Source organism: Alligator mississippiensis, chromosome 1, assembly GCF_030867095.1.
Source record: "Alligator mississippiensis isolate rAllMis1 chromosome 1, rAllMis1, whole genome shotgun sequence".
Taxonomy (NCBI): Eukaryota; Metazoa; Chordata; order Crocodylia; family Alligatoridae; genus Alligator; species Alligator mississippiensis.
In genome coordinates this window covers 149763564-149780540 of record NC_081824.1, presented here as the reverse complement: position 1 = coordinate 149780540, position 16977 = coordinate 149763564, and the positions used below count along the sequence as shown (strand labels likewise).

Genomic DNA, 16977 nt, shown 5'->3' with positions numbered 1-16977 from the left:
ATTACACAAACCTAATCAACGTGATTAGCTTCTGACTTCATTTGTAAAAGCCTTTATGTTCTACTTTTTAGGTGCTCACTCTTTATTTTAGATGACTAATGGAATTTGCCACCGGCATATGTATCCATCTTAACTATTAGTTAGGAAGTATAGAGGAACTTCTGTGGCATATCTGACCAGAAAAAATCCACCTCTAAAAAATGATGTCCAACTGGTGGCCCATGGACCACAGGGTTAATGTGCAGCCCACGGGCTCCTGCCTGTCTGTCACTCCCCCATGCTTAGCAGCAGTAGCCAGGGACTCTGGGGCTGGGCAGCACAGCTAGAGGGGTCCAGTAAGTTGGCTGTTTGTATAGGTGGGGGAATTGGAGGGGGGGCATTTTGCTATCTGTGTACTGTGCCAGTAGGGCTTATGCAGCATGGGTAGAGGCAGTGGGGGGGCTTGCCACAAGAACAGTGCAGGGGTGCTTGCCTGTGGGATGGCAGCAGTAAGGGGCTTGCATGAGATGGTGGACTTGGGCCTCTTATGCAGTGGAGGTGGCCTTATGTGGCATGCAGGGGCATTGCTTATACTATGCAGCGGTGGGGTGGGAGGAAGAGGCTTGTTTTTTTAACTCGCAGCGATGGTAGCAAGGAGTTTGTATTGCTCATGCGGCAGTAGCTAGTAGGGATCCTGGGAGCCTACAGGGTGACTCTAGGCCTGTAAACAGGGCAGCATGTGACCCCAGCCCTCTGAAGTTGGGCAGGACAGCCCTGACTTAAGGTTTCAGTTTTCTTTTGTAGGTGCAGCCAGTAAGTTGTCAAGCAGGTAGAGCATTGGAAAGTTTTAGCTTGATATTTCCTGTTGAGGCTGTATTGGTCAGTTAGTCAAGATGCTTGAAGCTGAACATAAAGGAAATCTCTTCTATCCTTGAAATTGGTTTCCATAGATATAACAGTTAAGAGCCATCCTAAAGGAGGGAAATATCTTGGCAAAAGAAAACAGTGACAGGATAAAATAGACCTGCCAAGGCTAATTGTTACAGTTGGGTTTGAAAAAAGTATGTCCATTCTGAAGTTTTTGTCATCTTTGCACCAAAATAGTGTGTCTTTTTCCCCTTTAAATTCTAATTGTTAGGAATGAAAACAATGCAGTAAAATAAATCAGAAAGAACTTACTGAAATTACCTGACACAACAGTACCTCATCATGGCTATTCAAGCAATTAGTTTCTTTATTGGGGGAGAGAACACACATTCTCATAGACTACCTCCCCACACTCTTGTGGCTGTAAACTAGAAGCTATGCTATTGGAGCAGTTGCACTTTTAAAACTATTACTTTGTAGGCTTTGACAAGGTTTCTGTAAACATATTTCACATGTAGGTGTTTTTGGATTAATCTGATTTTGGCTTCAGAATTGATTGGCTGGAAGAGTCATAATGAGAGCTGAAAGTCAGAAAAACTTCTAAGAAATTCAGATGTAAGTGGGAAGTAATGACTGTGGTAAATTGATGTAGAAATCTGTTTTCTTGGGCAGAAGAAATTACCTTATTTATGTGATTTTCTGATTGCAGGCAATGGTGGCTTGTTATCCAGGCAACGGAACAGGATATGTGCGTCATGTTGATAATCCAAATGGAGATGGAAGATGTGTGACATGTATATATTATCTTAATAAAGACTGGGATGCCAAGGTAGGTAATTTTTCTTCCTGTATAAAAAAGATTTTAGAGCTTGTTTTGTTGTGCATGTTATATGCATGTTGATTCCTGCTCCTGGCTCTCAAAGTTCAAAACATGCTTCATATTATTTGCCTCAAATTCGTTGAAATCCTTTACATTAAAGTAATTTGCAAATGTAGGTGAGAAGTACTAGATATCAAGCACCAATTTTGGTGGGTTTTTTGGTGGGTTTTGAGGGATGCCAACAGAGCTTTCTAGAAGGCTAGAGGGGAAATAACTAACAAGATTAATATTACATAAATAGAACAAACGGCCCTTGTGCCCAATTAGTATTAAAAAAATAACAGGAGAGGGAGCAGAAGTCATCTTAGAAATGCATCTAAAAGTAAATTATTTGCTTCAACTTTGTTTCCTGTGTTGCTGCTTTAAAAAAAAAAAAAAAAAAAAAAAAAAAGACTGTTTAAACACCCCTTCTGCCTAAGGAAGATTTGGGAAGGCAGAAGCTAAAAGTTGACTTGCCATCTTCATCAATTTGGTAGCCTGTAATATCTCCTTTCTGGAATCTAATACTCTTCAAATCATGAAAGGAAGCCAAGTATGTCATAAAGGCCACTCTCCCCTTGATGCTATTTCAGTAAGTGTATGCTGGAATAAATTTTACATAAAGATATTGGATGCTGTCCAGCATCACGTGTTTAGAATTAATTCTGGTTTTAACTTTTGTGTGCAGTACTGCTTACAAGTTACAATGAAGGAAGTGAGAGAGAGCACAGCTCTGTTGCACAAAGGTGAAAGGCCTTCCTAACATCCTTGTATTTCCAGTTCTTTCTGCTATCCTCATCCTTCTTGCTAAGAGGAATTGTCACCTGAAATGGTAGTTTATTTCAGGCCAGCCACTGCTGCAAAGGCTTTACCAGTAGAGTTATACCAGTAAAGCCCCTGGTGAGAGTGCTTATATCGGCTTATATTTGCTGGTATAGTTAAACCATCTCCCTAAATTACACAAGCTGTTCTGGCAGAGACTTGCACTGATTTGAGCCAAATCTCCACTAGGGGGATTTCCTGAATAGATCAATTAGGGCATGGACAAATGGCCATTTGTAGTGGTTTCCAAAGGGGAGAGGAAGCTGCTGCTGCAGTAGCTGTTATGCTGTAACTGTTACTTGCTGTGAGCCTGTAGCCATGCAAGTTGTACCAAAACCACTCCAACTTTAACCTTGGTTTATCCAGGGTCAAACGGCCCCTGTGTGTTCCCAAGCAGCAGATTCCCTTTCCCTTTTGGAAGCTGCTAAAAATGTATGTTTGTCCATGCACCTAGAGCTGCAACTTTAGTTTCATGCTACTTACACAGCTGTGCTGGCAACTCCGGCAGTCTAACATGGCCCTAATACTTGCACTTACTGCTTGTTACTTTCCATGGCTAAGAGCAAAGTCCAGAGGTGGGGGAAAAATTGGGCATCATTAAAATAAACATAACAAACATACAAACATAAGTGTCATACTGGGTCACACTTTTGGTCCATGTCACCCAGTATCCTGTCTCTGCTAGTGGCAGGAGTGGATGCTTTAGAGCAGGGGTGTCAAACACTCTCACCATGTGCCCCAGGCAGGATCCAGACCATGGGGCTCTGCAGGCCAGATCCAGCCCCAACCTAGGGCACAAAGAGATGTCAGGTCCAGCCCCTGCTGCATGCTGCTGGAGCCAGAGCTGGAGCTGTTGTTACCTTGTGACCCCTGCTGCAGCAGCAGCAGCCCCTTCCCTGGCACAGGGCACACAGCTACCTCTGCCATGTGCTCTGCACTGTGGTAGCAGCTCCAGCTGTAGCCCCTACATGGGGCACATGCTGGCAGCTGGGCATATAGGACCCCAGCAGTGATGACTGGGTGAAGTTACCAGAGGGTGACTGGGCCTGTGTCAGCCCTCTCTTGCCTTCCTGCTACCAATTGCCATTTCCACCAGGGCCTTCAGACCCTGGATTCTGCAGTGAGCCATGCCCCACAACTTGCAATGTCCTGCTGGCCCTAACTTCTGAAAAATGTAATAAGTACCCCAACACTCATTTTTCTAGGGGATTTTATATCTACAGACTAATGTATGCCATATGTTGGAAAAAAGGGCTGTGTATATAAGGCTGTGATATGACAGATGTGGAGAAGCTTGAAAGAGTCCAGAGAAGAGCCATGCGCATGATCAGAGGTCAGGAAAACAGACCTTACGATGACAGGCTGAGAGCTATGGGACTCCTTAGCCTGGAAAAGCGCAGGCTCAAGGGCGATCTGGTGGCCACCTATAAATTTATCACGGGTGTTCACCAGGATCTGGGGGAACGATTGTTCACCAGGGCGCCCCAAGGGATGACAAGGTCCAACAGTTATAAACTCCAGCAAGACCATTTCAGGCTGGACATAAGGAAGAATTTCTTCACTGTCTGAGCCCCCAAGGTCTGAAATAGCCTGCCATTGGAGATGATTCAAGCACCCACACTGAACACCTTCAAGAGAAATTTGGATGCTTATCTTGCTGGGATCCTATGACCCCAGCTGACTTTCTGCCCCTTGGGCAGGGGGCTGGACTCGATGATCTTCCAAGGTCCCTTCCAGCCCTAATGTCTATGAAATCTGGTGTGGGTAAGGTTCCCACCTTTTACACCAGGGGTGCACAACTCAAGTATGTACCTCAGCTAGAGGTGATGTTGGCCAAAGCTAGGAGGACTGAACTGCCAAATTATTACTGGGGAATTTAAAGTGCTGCTCAGTGTGCCAAATTTTTTGCCATAGTTTTGAGAGGAGGAAAGGGAGAGAAAAAGAGGAAAAGAGGGAGAGAGAGACAGACAGACAAGGAGGCAGCTGCTGCCAGCTGTTTACAGCAGGCAGCTAGGAGGCTGCAAGCCCTGCTGGGAGCAGCCCAGGCTCTGTGGCAGGCAGCAGCTACCCTGGGTTGGCTGCAGCCAGGCAGCTCTGGCATCGCATACCTAGGAGTGCAGCCTGAGGCAGCACAGCCCAGAAAAGGCCGGTGCCGCTGCCAGCCCTTGCCTGTAGTCAGCCTGGGCTCTGGGCAGCTGCAGCAGGCAGCGGACAGGCTGCAAACAGCTGCACCGGGTTCTGCAGCCCCAGCATCTGCTCCATACCGGTGACTGCATGCATGCCTCAAAGCAGAGAGCGTGGGAGGATTGCACTGCCTCAGACCCTATCTCTACTCTCTGCTCTAAGGCATGTGTGCAATCGCCGCCAGCGTGGAGATGATGTCAGGGCTGTGGAGCCCGGTGCAGCTGTTTGCAGCCTGCCTGCTGCAGCTGCCCAGAACCCAGGCTGGCTACAGATGAGGGCTGACAGCGGCACCAGGCTTTTCCTGGTGTTTGGTGGCGGCACTGGGGGGGGCAGTGTGGGGAGGGCTATGGTGAATATTGGGGTGGCAGCAGTCCTCCTCCTATCACCGTAGCCCACCCCAAGAAGAGCCCAGTGCCACCACCAGCCCCAGGCTGCAGGGGCAGCCTGCTCAGTGCATGCAGTGAGCTGAGCCCTGAGCGGGCCAGGTCATAGGGCAATCCCCACAGTGCAGGGGGGAGCAGGGCATCGCCTGTTCATCTCCCACTTCAAACCCACATCTCAGTTCATCTCCCACTTCAAGCCCATGCAGAATAAAGAAAGAAACTTGCCTGCCTGTGACTGGGTCAGTGGGGAGTTCATGGGTATCTGTGCGCTTGCCCTCCCCCCCCCTGCAGCAGCCTGTGGCCAGTTTGGGTGAGGATGGGGGTGGTGAGTGGCCAGATACGAACCCAGTGGCGGCAGGGGGAGTGTCAGCGCCCCCTTGCTACAGGGGTTTTCAGCACCCTCATACCCCCTGCCTGGGTCTTGTGTACCCCCAGGGATACGTGTACCATGGGTTGAGAAACTATGCCTTAGACCAGGGGTTGGCAGCCCCTGGCATGCATGCCGAGGCCATTTTCCTTGGCACGCCTCAGCCAGCCCCGGCTCTGGGAAGCTGCTGCCAGCAACAGAGCCAAGGCTGCTCTGAGCAGGGCTTGCAGCATCCCAGCTGCCTGCTGGGAGCAGCCCGGGATCCCAGCTGGCAGCAGCTCCCCAGAGGCGGTGCGGCTGTAGCTGGGAGGCTCCAAACAGCTGTGCTGGGCTCTGGCACCAGCTCCGCATCTGCACAAGCAGGCACGCCTTGGAACAGGCAGTGGGGGCAGGGCCTGAGGCAGCGCAGGCTCGGTCTCTCCCCCGCTTCCGGCACGGAGGTGATGAACCCGGCACAGCTGTGTGGAGCCAGAGCCGGGGTAGCTGCTGGCAGCCACAGAGCCTGGGCGGCAGGGGCAAGGGCTTTGGGTGGGGGGCAAGGGGCATCAGGGCTGGGGGCCAGAGGCTTTGGGTGGAGGGCAAGGGATATCAGGGCTGGGGGGCAGGGGCTTTGGCTGTGGGGCAAGGGGCAGCAGGGCTGGGGGGCAGGGGCTTTGGCTGGGGGGGCAAGGGGCACAAGTGCGGCATCCTGCCGTGTACCCCTTGCCCTCATTTTGTTTTAGGACTTTAAGGGGGTTTTTTTGTTGTTGTTAAAGTTTGCACTTGTTAATGGTATGACCAAAAACACTAGAATATCATTTGGGTCCCTTTAATTTATTTGGAGCTCTGGATATAGACTACTAGGAGGGTGTAGTGGCTGTAGACATCACTGCCAGTGATCTCTCTATGGAGGCCTAATAATAATCTCCAGCTGACTTGTAATCAATATCCCCCTAGGGTCTTCGGCTTTTGAAGAATGTGCTTTGATGCAGTTAGGGATACAAGTTTTAACCATGTTGGTCTAAAAGTATAAGCAGTCAGTGTGATAGAAGCAATATCTTTTTATTAGACCAACTAAACCGTTGGAAGCTTTTGGGCACATGTGCCCTGTACAATATGAATTTTCATTTCTACCTAGGAGAAATGTTACAGTCTTTGCATTCTCCTATGCCTGAGGAAGGGCACATGTGCCCAAAAGCTTGCAAATAAAGAAAAATTGTGTTTGCAACTGTCTAGTTGGCTTAATAAAAGATATCACCTCTACCATACTGACTGTTGATGGACGTGACATTTTATATTGTTGATCATCAAGCCTGAGTCAGTATAGGTGAATGAGATGCAAAATCAATTAATGGGAATTCAGATTGTTAATGTTTGCATTGCAGGGAGATTAAGGACTGAGCAATCAGTTATGCCAAGGTCCCATTGTTATATATAGAAGAAAAGTTCACTTTTGATTAGCTAAAAGTCATATGATGAATCAGTCAGTACATTTCCAGTGTTTACCAACTTAAAAGGTGAGAGGTACTAAATTATGGAAGAATTGGCTCTAGTATGCAGATTTTTGCACTTGATGGGCTGCAGGTGAATTAAGTAACCATCCTTTTTATGTTGTCTGTGTGTAGTTAAATGACCTGTTTCTCAGAACAGCCTTGTGGTGCTAATTAATATACTTGTATACAGTTTGGAGATCTGAAAACCAAGTCAAAGTGGTTTGACCTAGTTTCAGGTCAGGTAGCCCTCAAATCTTGTTCTTTTAAATTCTCTATTGAAATGGCAGGATTCATATTGCATTTAAAAAGTAAAATCCCAGTTTGATTTAACATGATAGCGTCCTTCCAGCTGTAGGCAGGTTTCTATAACTGTTTGTTTTAAAAAAGCAGCATAATTAAATTAAATTTGAATTTCCTTTCATATACGGCTCTGTTGCTATGTAGAATAATTTTTTAAAAAATCCGGAAAAATGAATGTCACTTCTGTGTTCAAAGAAAGTAATAAAAAGTGATATAGATTGACTATATTTTTATTTCAGATTCTAAATTTTTACGTTTTAAGTAAATGTGCATAGGTAATTTCCTCTTGCTTAGCAAAAGAATCAAATTTAGTATAAAGGTATATTTAGCAACTATTACATTCGTTTGCAAAGATGACCAACCTTTCTATGGGAAGATAAGTAAAGGTTTTCTCCTTGCTGCTTTTATTTATCTCTAAAATCAATGTCTTGAATTAGTTCAACTTTGGAAAACACAGTTTTTGAGGAGGTAACATACTGGCACAAATACTAAAAAAGCTACCATGGCTATATGTGGCTAGAAGATGAGTGGTTATGTTATCTGCTATGGCCCAAGCTGATGGAGGGGGTGACAAATTCAGGAATAGCATATTGAGAAGGTTTGTATGTGTGTTTTAACATCCTTTTTCTGGTGGCACGTGCTTGTCCACCACTTAAAATCTGGAATTAGATTGAGGTAGAGGGAAAAGAGCAGTGACTGCAGTAAAAGTGGGGATTTTTTTGGGGTGTTTTGATCTTTCATTATTTTTAAATCTAGTGGGTCTTAGTAGTGTGGGGGCCGAGGGGGGATCGAGGACTGGGAATCCTCAGGAACGCTAGCTGGGGTTGCGGCTGCAATCCCGTGACGGGCAGATGGGTACTCTACCACTGGAGCAGAATTAGGCACAGACGAGACATGTATCGATTGGAAAAACAGAGGTGGCTTTACTTACACTGTAGAGTCGTATACAGCGCAGGCAATCGTAGTTGCAACAATTCTACTCTCTAATAGCTAATCGGGGAGCTCTTGTAGACCGGGTAGCTCGGGTCTAACTCGGGCACGCAACATGGAGGATACGTCGCAAGGCTTCGCCGACGGGGAGTCGTTGGCAGGTGATCAAGCTGCCGGAGTTCCACTCCAGGGGGAATCGCGGAGTTCTCCAACTAGGGCGGAAACGCCCCTAACCTTTTATATGGCTAGTGAGCCAATTGCCAGCCGCCACGTGGGAATAATTTAACATCGGCCAATCATATTATGCAAATCTGCATTTCCTCGGCGGGAACTCTATCCCCGCTGGAACTCTTCACCATGCCGAGACTTCCCCTGCCTTACCGTGCCTTGTGCTGGAAAGTTCCACTGTGTCGAGGCTCTGATCCAAATCAGCTCTGACAAGTAGTTGAACTTTATGCCAGGTGTTGGCAATGCTTTCCAGTGGGGGCACTAGAATAACCCAGCTCAAGACAGAAACAGGCAGACATTAGGACCCAACTGCTGCCATTACTCAGCTGCAGCATGGCATGGCAAAAGCCCTTCTCTACCAGAGCACCTACTGCCTGATTGCAGCTCTGCACAAACAGAGCTTCCCTTTGCCCAGAGTCCCAGGCAATTCACCAAGATGGGGTGTAGGGACAGCATCCCCTCTGCTAGAGCCCCAGGCAGCTGACTGTGGTAGGGCCACAAAGACAGCTCCCCCTACACTGGAGCCAGGGCTCTGTGGCAGGGCTGTCAACCCAAGAATTATTGTAACTTTTTTTTACTGACAGTCGCTAAACTTTTTACTGACAACACTTTTTTTTTTCTCACTGGCATGTTTTTACTGCAGCACCAATACTTTGTACATCCTGGTGCCCCCACTGCAGGGATCCCCTACTCAGTCTGACTGCATCCCAGACCACATGCTCCCCTCTCCTAGACAGCCCTGCTTCATCTTTCCTCCTTCTTCCCCTCCCCCCAGCACAGCTCCCAACTTCTGCCTTTCCTCTCCCCTCCCAGCTCTGCAGCTCCATTGAGGCCCCAAGGAACTACAGTGTCTCCAGTGAGCCAGAAAACCCTGACATAGTTCACTGCAGGGTGCTGCTCGCATTCTGTCCCTGTCTGTCTGAACGTAGCTTCATTTAGGCACTGAATCTTGAAACGAGCTCTGGACTTCTTCTTTTTACGGAGACTCAATTATTTTTATGGACAGGCAATTTTAGGTTCCTTGTCTTTTTTCCTTGTCTTTTCTTTAACTGGTCATCCATAAATTTCCAGACAGCTGGCGACCCTGTCCATGGGCCATAGCTTGCTGACCCCTGCTATGTGCTATTTTGGGATGTGTTAATTTGCTGCTTACTGTTGGTTACCACAGCATCTGTTTTACTTTGCCCAATCTTCAAATGGGTAAGGTGTTTTATAAAACAAATTATGGGTAAATTTAATTCTTGTTAATCACTTTGAAATCACTGGATGGAAAGTGTTATGTAAGAGTAAAATATTAAATTAGTTAAAAGTAAAGCATGATGAATCTATAGGCACCCAGTTTATTCATCAAATTCTTTGCCACTTACTGGGGCACATCTACACGAGACGCTTAATGCGCAAAAGATTAATTTCACTGTGCATTAGCATGGTGGGCAAAACCCATACTAATGTGCAGTAGATTGTCTAATGCTCAGTAGTGTCACAAAAAAATAGTTCATCTGTGATGATGCCCAGTAGCACCGATTACAGCACATTAAGTTAGTTAACTATTAATAAATGAGTAGATGTACCCACTTAAATCTTTAATTTTGAATACTTGGAAATGTATTATTGTAAATGCGTGTCTTAAACACTTATTAATCTACAAAGGTAGATTAGGTCAGGTACTTGACTTTTAAATTATCTTTTAGGTAAGTGGAGGTATTCTTCGAATATTTCCAGAAGGCAAAGCTCAATTTGCTGATATTGAACCCAAATTTGATAGACTGCTGTTCTTCTGGTCTGACCGTCGCAACCCTCATGAAGTGCAGCCTGCATTTGCTACAAGGTAAGATGAGTAAAATTAATAAATGCAGCTATTTGACAATATCTTTATAAGGAGAAGAACGCATGATAAAAACAAGGAGCGAAAGGAAAAATAATACAATATGGCTTGATTATCAAGCATCATCTGCTTAAATATCAGAAGTTTTTTGCAAATGTATTTCTCATCTTTGGTGTCAGAGTGCCCCTTCATGGCTGACTTCTGAGAGATGAGAAATTGATCATAGGAAATCTAGTTATCCATAAATTCTCCTAAGGACTTCCTTTTATTTTCTCCTGTACTTGAAAATTTGACATGAGATGCCAGTGGCAACTTAAATTTCATAAAGCTGGATTAGGAACACATAGGGCCCAATATAGAGCCTATTTTAGTCAAGGGTGTCCTCCCAGTGACTGTAGTGGGCTTTGTGTTAGGGCTTATTATAGTAAGCTTTGCATTAAATCTTCTCCTCTGTCCTAGTTTATCATTATATGTTTGACATTGGGTAGTCCCAGCAAATTTTCCTTCCATTCTTTACAGAGTCATAGTAGGGCAGCTCTGTGCCTATGGCTACCACTGCATGGTAATTTTGCAGCAATGTGATCAGTTGCTGCTGTGGAGGTGGCTGTTAGCAATCTACAACATTTATACTTGCAGTCATGGCAGTCTGCAAAGTTTGTTTTATGGCAATCAGTCCTCGTAGGTGGAACAAATGAGCTGTTTAACGGTATATAGCTGTACTGACTGTCAGTTCTAAGGACAAGAACTTAATGGGGTTTTGACTGGGCAGTGTAATGAGTTAAACTGGAATTTAGTAAAAGCATTGAGTTAACAGTGCTATCTTTACAAAAAAGGTAGCATGGGATCCTTAAGTATATGAAGTCTGGGCCTCCTGTTTGTAGTGCTTCAAAGCTATATGCTCCCCAGTTAGTACTTTGGGATATGGATTCAGAGTATAGAGTGCCACCTACTGAAACTATTAAAGTATTTCTCTAGTGCCTAACGCTTGCTTACAGTACTGTTAAAGTGTTGTTGTAGCCATGATAGTCCAGAAATTATGCAAGAGGCAAAGACTTTTTTGGGTGGTATCTTTTATTGGACCAGCTATGGTTGGGATAAAGTTAAACAAGTTTTCAAAAGCATCCAGACCTGATAAAGGTAGACAAGCTTTCAAATGCAATGCATTCTTCATCCCAATCATACAGTTGGTTCAATAAAAGATATTACCCAAAACAGTCTTTGTATGTTGCATAATACTTGCTAGGTAAGCTCTACAGCGTGCAGAGAAGAAGCATGTCTATGGAAGAGGGACAGTCAATTCTCTTCTAGTGAATTGCTGACATGACTTCCTACAGTATAACTTGACTCTGCTTAGTTTAGGAAATATGTGATCACAGTCCGTGTGCTATGGCCTGAGTCTGGGCATTGTTTCTGGAAAATAATTTTACTGTAGTTACCAAAAAGATGCATATTTTATAGCACCAGTGGCAAACCAGCTTGGTCTTCTTTCAGGTGGCAGTTCTCTTTGGATGAATAGTATGTTAATAGAGAAAAATTACACTCCCCTGAAACTCATAAAATGCCGTCTTTTTATTAAACTAGACTGACTGAAATGAATTGTTGGATGACCTTTATGAAATGGGCTGTAGCACCCTTCCCCCACCACCCAAATTTGCAAGCAATTCACTTCTTTTCTTTGTACTTGTTTACAGGTACGCAATAACAGTGTGGTATTTTGATGCAGATGAAAGAGCACGAGCTAAAGTAAAATATCTAACAGGTAATTGTTTTTATGTATTTATTGTTTGTTGATCTTCTGAAAGAATATATCTAAATGGTCTTACCTTCAGGCACAAGAGAGGGGACTTGCCTTGAATAGTCAAGATTCTGTTCCCTGCTCTGTCTGCATGCTTCACTAGAGGCCTCAGGCAAGTTACAGTCTCCCAGTAAAAAGGCAAGAATGCCTCTTCCTGGTTCCATAATACTCAGCAGGTGTTTGCAGGATAAATACATTGGATTAGCAAGTTTTACAGAAGTGGAGGATAAGTACCTAAGATTAGAATATGATTTAACTTTGGATGGGACTTGAGTATGTCCGTTTGAACAGAGTGCTTTTTGAAAAACAAAGGCTAAAATAAAAAACAGTATTAAAGAATTGAGGCACTTCCTCTGTTTCCAGTCTCGCACTGCTAACATCTGCCTTCCTCTTGTGGTTTAACCCCTAAAGAGGAAGTTGATTTAATTTTCCTGCTCAGATGAGTAAGCTTTATTAGGAGGTGTAACTTAGCCCAGCTGTGATACCTGAAATTGGTAAGAAGTAATTGGTGGCTTACATTAAAGATGGACCAGAATTATTTTTCTGTGTATAGATATAGAGCCTGAGTCTCAGTAACCTAATTGAAATCTGACTTTATGATAGTGATTTTTTTTTATACCCCATGAGGAGCTGAGCAAACCCGTGTCCTGTCTGACTTTTTCAGAATTGATGTGAATTCTTATTTAGATTTTAAATACAAGCAGAATCTGCAGAGACTACATATAACCTCTGTTTCTCCTGGTGCAGTTGGTGACTTCTTCACATTCCTAAAGCAACAGCAGGAGTTCAGCTCTTCTGCTCTAGGCTTCTGATTTGCAGGGAATGCATAAATTGAAGTGCCTGCCCTGAACAACTGAATCATTGATAGCTGCAAAGTTCCCCTCACTAGTGGCAGTCAACCATGGGGGGAGTCAGCTGCGAGGAGGTGGGGTTGCAGACCATACTTTGTGAGATGCTTAACCATTGTGTTGATGCTCTTATCTTTCCACAGGTGAAAAAGGTGTGAGGGTCGAACTTAATAAACCTTCTGACTCAATTGGGAAAGATGTTTTATAAAGCCTTTGATCTAGCAACTTCCCTTGCTACTCTTCCCCAATAAACCTTGAAGCTGTCTATTAACTTTTGAATGTGAATAATGGAATAAAGGAAAATCAACAACAAATTAACATTTTAATAAGGAAGCAGTGTTTCAATGTTGCATCAAATAGAAGATTTTTGACTGTTGAAGCATTGTACTATGTGATTGTGACTCCAGACCTGTGACTGCTTATGCGAAGAGAATAAGCAATCAACAAGAAACAGCCTATACACATCTGGACATGAAATAAGTGCCCTACATAGAATTTGTCCATTCTTATATTTTGCCAGACCTGTCATCCAGCTGAATCCAAGTCATCTCCCTTTTTTTTATATGGTAAAGGTTTGAATTTTGGGTAATTTTTGTATGACCAGGTACAGTTTATCAAAATTGAGTAAAAATACAGTGTTCTCCAAAATATCATCAATCTATTTTTGTAAAACTGTTCATACTGTTCTCTTCTGCCATGAAAAACCTAATTTAATATTAAAAATTGCCAGTAAGTGAGGATCATTTTAATTTTCTTTACACCTAAAGTCAGAAAAGGAGCACTTTACTTACCAGCTAGAAACCTGATTGTTTTTATATTCATATTCATATCTTACACTAATTTGAACTTTTAACGATTGCTGCTGTATTGTTTTGACAGTCCTCTGTGAGACTCATTAACAGAAGCAAATCTGTCTTACTGTTAGTAATTTCTGATTCATGGTTTCGTATGTCAAATCCACAGAGGGGAAGGGTTGTCTTGCTCTCGCTCTCTCTCTAAGTGACTGGCACTAAGTGAGCTTGAAAATATCCATGCTGTCTTCTAACTTTGGGGACCTGGTAAATACCACTGAGTTCCTAGGATATATACAAGGGCTTTCCTAGTCTTTTAGGGGAACCCAAAACCTTATGTACTTGACAAGAAATTTCCACCTTTCTCCCTTTTTAAGTCTTCTTTTCTATTCTCCCTTCCTCCCCTAGTACACAACTTAATAGATTGTTAATGTTCACAGGCTTTTTCTTTTTCAGTGTTAGTATCCCATTTGATCTGCAGGCTGGCACCTTGATCTTCTCCATATCAAGAGAACATTCAGTACACTGCAGCTGAAGTGTATCACCACGGGCTTCATTTGTAATACATCTTTAGGTTGTCACTCTACTGAAGGATTTCCCCCAAAAAGCCAATATTACTCTTTGATCAGTACTAATAAATACAGACAGGGGAAAAAAATCCTTTTTTTTGTTTGGTTTGGGGTGGGGGGGGTGTTATAAATTGACATTACAAAATAAAGATGACATCCAAAACCTTTGAAATTTTTACTTTTAAGAGATGAATGTTCCAAACTCAGATTGTTCCTGAGCTTAAAAGTCTGAGAAGAAAAAGCAAACTCTAAAGGGCGGCATTCAAAATTACTAGACTCTTGGGTCTATCGGCTCACCCACTTCAGTTCTTCTGCCTATCTTTTGTTTTCTTACTTAGCCAGAACAATGTGAGTGTACAGAAATATTTCTGTATATATTAAAACTTGTGACAATTTTAGCATCTGTATAGATTGTATTCAATTAGAGAACTTTTCTATGGAAAGCTCAGTAATTTTTATTAAAAGGATTGCTATTGTTCATGTAAAACATGAAAAAGCTAATTACGTTTAGTGACAAACTGACAGAAGGGGGAAAAATTCAGTATTGTGATATCACTTAGGAGAACTTGCAGCAAAATTCCAGTTTTGTTCAACTTTCTATTAGTTCTCAGCCTTTGCAGTTTTGTTTCCTCTTTCCTCCTTTCTTCCCAGAAAAATCAGACAGAACACCTCAACTGTAAGTGCCTCTGCCAGCCTGACCAAGGAGTGCAAATCTTCGTTACTGTCTGGTCTGCAGTGCAGTGCACTGCATTAGGCCACATTTAAAAAAAAAAAAAAAGCCACCACTTCTTTTACATGCTTTTTATATAATTTACCAGAGGTTTGGTTGGGTTTTGTTTCAGAAATGTACAGTGTAAGCCTTTAAATTTTTCATTTCAGTCCCTCTGTAATTCAAGCTTGTACTACTGTGGTTATGCAGAGTATCAAATTCTAATCACTGTTTAGGTTTGTGCTTGCCAGACAGGTTAAAAAAAAGTGCTTAACTTTTTTGCTCCATCTGTGTTCCGTTCTGTTCTGGGTTTTTTTAATCATTACAAAAGGGTCATCAGATCAGGTCAGCCATTTCTTTTTAGATACTGTTCATTTCATGTCAGTTGCATCTTCAGTCTTCACTGTTACCCAGCAGGTCCTTGTTTAAAACTGTTTTTTAAACTGTCTTATGATCTGTATGTGTTTTAGTCCTGGTTAAAGATAAAGCTTCATAATGCTATTTTTATCATGACATTAGCCAGCTGTAAAATACGAGACCTTTATCTATAGCAGGCAAAGAAATTCAGGATTCATTTACAGATTGCCTATAAAGTTGTGTAATTTGAAAAGCAGTGTTCCTTATGAAAGAGCTCTCAAGTTGCTTGTAAAGCTAATCTAATTAAAAAGATGTATAAAGGTTCTTGAAAACAACGTGGTGTGGTTATTTGTAATTGTGTAACTTTTTAAAGCCTATTCCACAGCAACTAATTTATAATCTGATAAAGTGAGAGGGGGAGATGTGCATCTGTTTAGCACATCTGGGTGTGATTTCTGTTTTTAAAAAGAGGTTGGGGGGGGGGAACCCTGGTTGTCAATTTCTAGACTGTTTGTGGGTGACCTGCAGTTTGTGGCAATCTTGTTTTATACCAGTACAATGGAGGGAGGTCATGTTGTGGCCACACTGGTGCAAAAAAAAGCCTTACTGACACGGTTTAACTCCTTAGTAAGTAATTGCTCCATCTGCTTTTGCACAGCCTGTACTGAATTTTTGACCTCCTGAGAGCAGCAGAAATGTGATAATGTGGGTCACCCTTAAATGCTAGTTTATGCAGGGTACAAACGCTATTCTCCAAGCCTTTGTACCTGCTGTTGGGACTTTGTCATAAGAACATAAGGATTGCCATTTATTGGGTCAGGCCATAGGTCTATCTTGCCCAGTTTCCTGTTTCTCATGGTGGCAGAGAGTGGATGCTGAAAGAGAGAGTGAACAGGGTATAACCAGGGTTGTTTTTATCATTGTTCCTCTCTCACTTGCAGCTTCCAGCATTTAAGGTCTAGGTTCAGTTTTTTCTTATCAGCATATTTAATGCCAAAGCAAAGTGCTCCATCACTTTATTTGTGCAGATCACCTCCAGATTGAGATTTGGTTGCCCTTTTAATTCTGGGCCAGGTAACTGGCATTTAACCTTTTTCGGTATGAATAATTTTTTTTTTTTAAAAGGCCTCTTGGCAGTTTCAAATCACAATGTTTATGATGGATGATCTTATTGTAGAGTTAACCATGATGTTCAGGCATCAAATTTGGCTTGTGGATGTCACAGTGCATCAAGAAAGGTGAGAAGTATCTCTGGGCTTTACTTGAAAGCAAGCCATGTGTAAATCTGGGAGAGGGTTGGCTCAGAGCACTTTCAGATAGAAATGTTGGAAGATGCCTGAGGTGCAGTTAAAACTTCAGGTTGCCCTGTCTTTAGTCTAGGGACTGGACCAGTTTGTGATAAGGGGAGTGAAAAAGCTACATATAAGTGTTGTACCTAGTACCTTGAAACCAGAATGAAAAAAACACCGAGTTCACTATAGCACAAACCCAAATTCAAAACAGCAAAGACTAGAGAAATACGGTGTAAATGTTCACAAATAAACCATGTTCAAACCTAGTCACAGGCACTTACACAACCTTAGCTCTGGTCTGCATTTTAAGCCAGTGTTTCTGGGGATTCCTTTTGGGTTTTTTTTCTTCTCCCCCTTGTCTTCCTAAATTTCCTTTAGAAACACCATCTATTTATATCGT

At 43.1% G+C, this 16977-nt stretch overlaps 1 protein-coding gene across 1 annotated transcript in view; it reads left to right on the top strand.

Annotated features, from left to right (window-relative positions):
* Nucleotides 1-15620, top strand: part of EGLN1 (egl-9 family hypoxia inducible factor 1) — a 58207-nt gene extending 42587 nt beyond the window's left edge. Inside the window, exons 2-5 of the mRNA XM_014596716.3 lie at nucleotides 1556-1675; nucleotides 10083-10219; nucleotides 11908-11975; nucleotides 13003-15620. Coding sequence (XP_014452202.3) covers nucleotides 1556-1675; nucleotides 10083-10219; nucleotides 11908-11975; nucleotides 13003-13067 — 390 coding nt within the window. The 3' untranslated portion in view covers nucleotides 13068-15620. The remainder of the gene's footprint in view (nucleotides 1-1555; nucleotides 1676-10082; nucleotides 10220-11907; nucleotides 11976-13002) is intronic.
* The last annotated feature ends 1357 nt before the right edge of the window (nucleotides 15621-16977 follow it).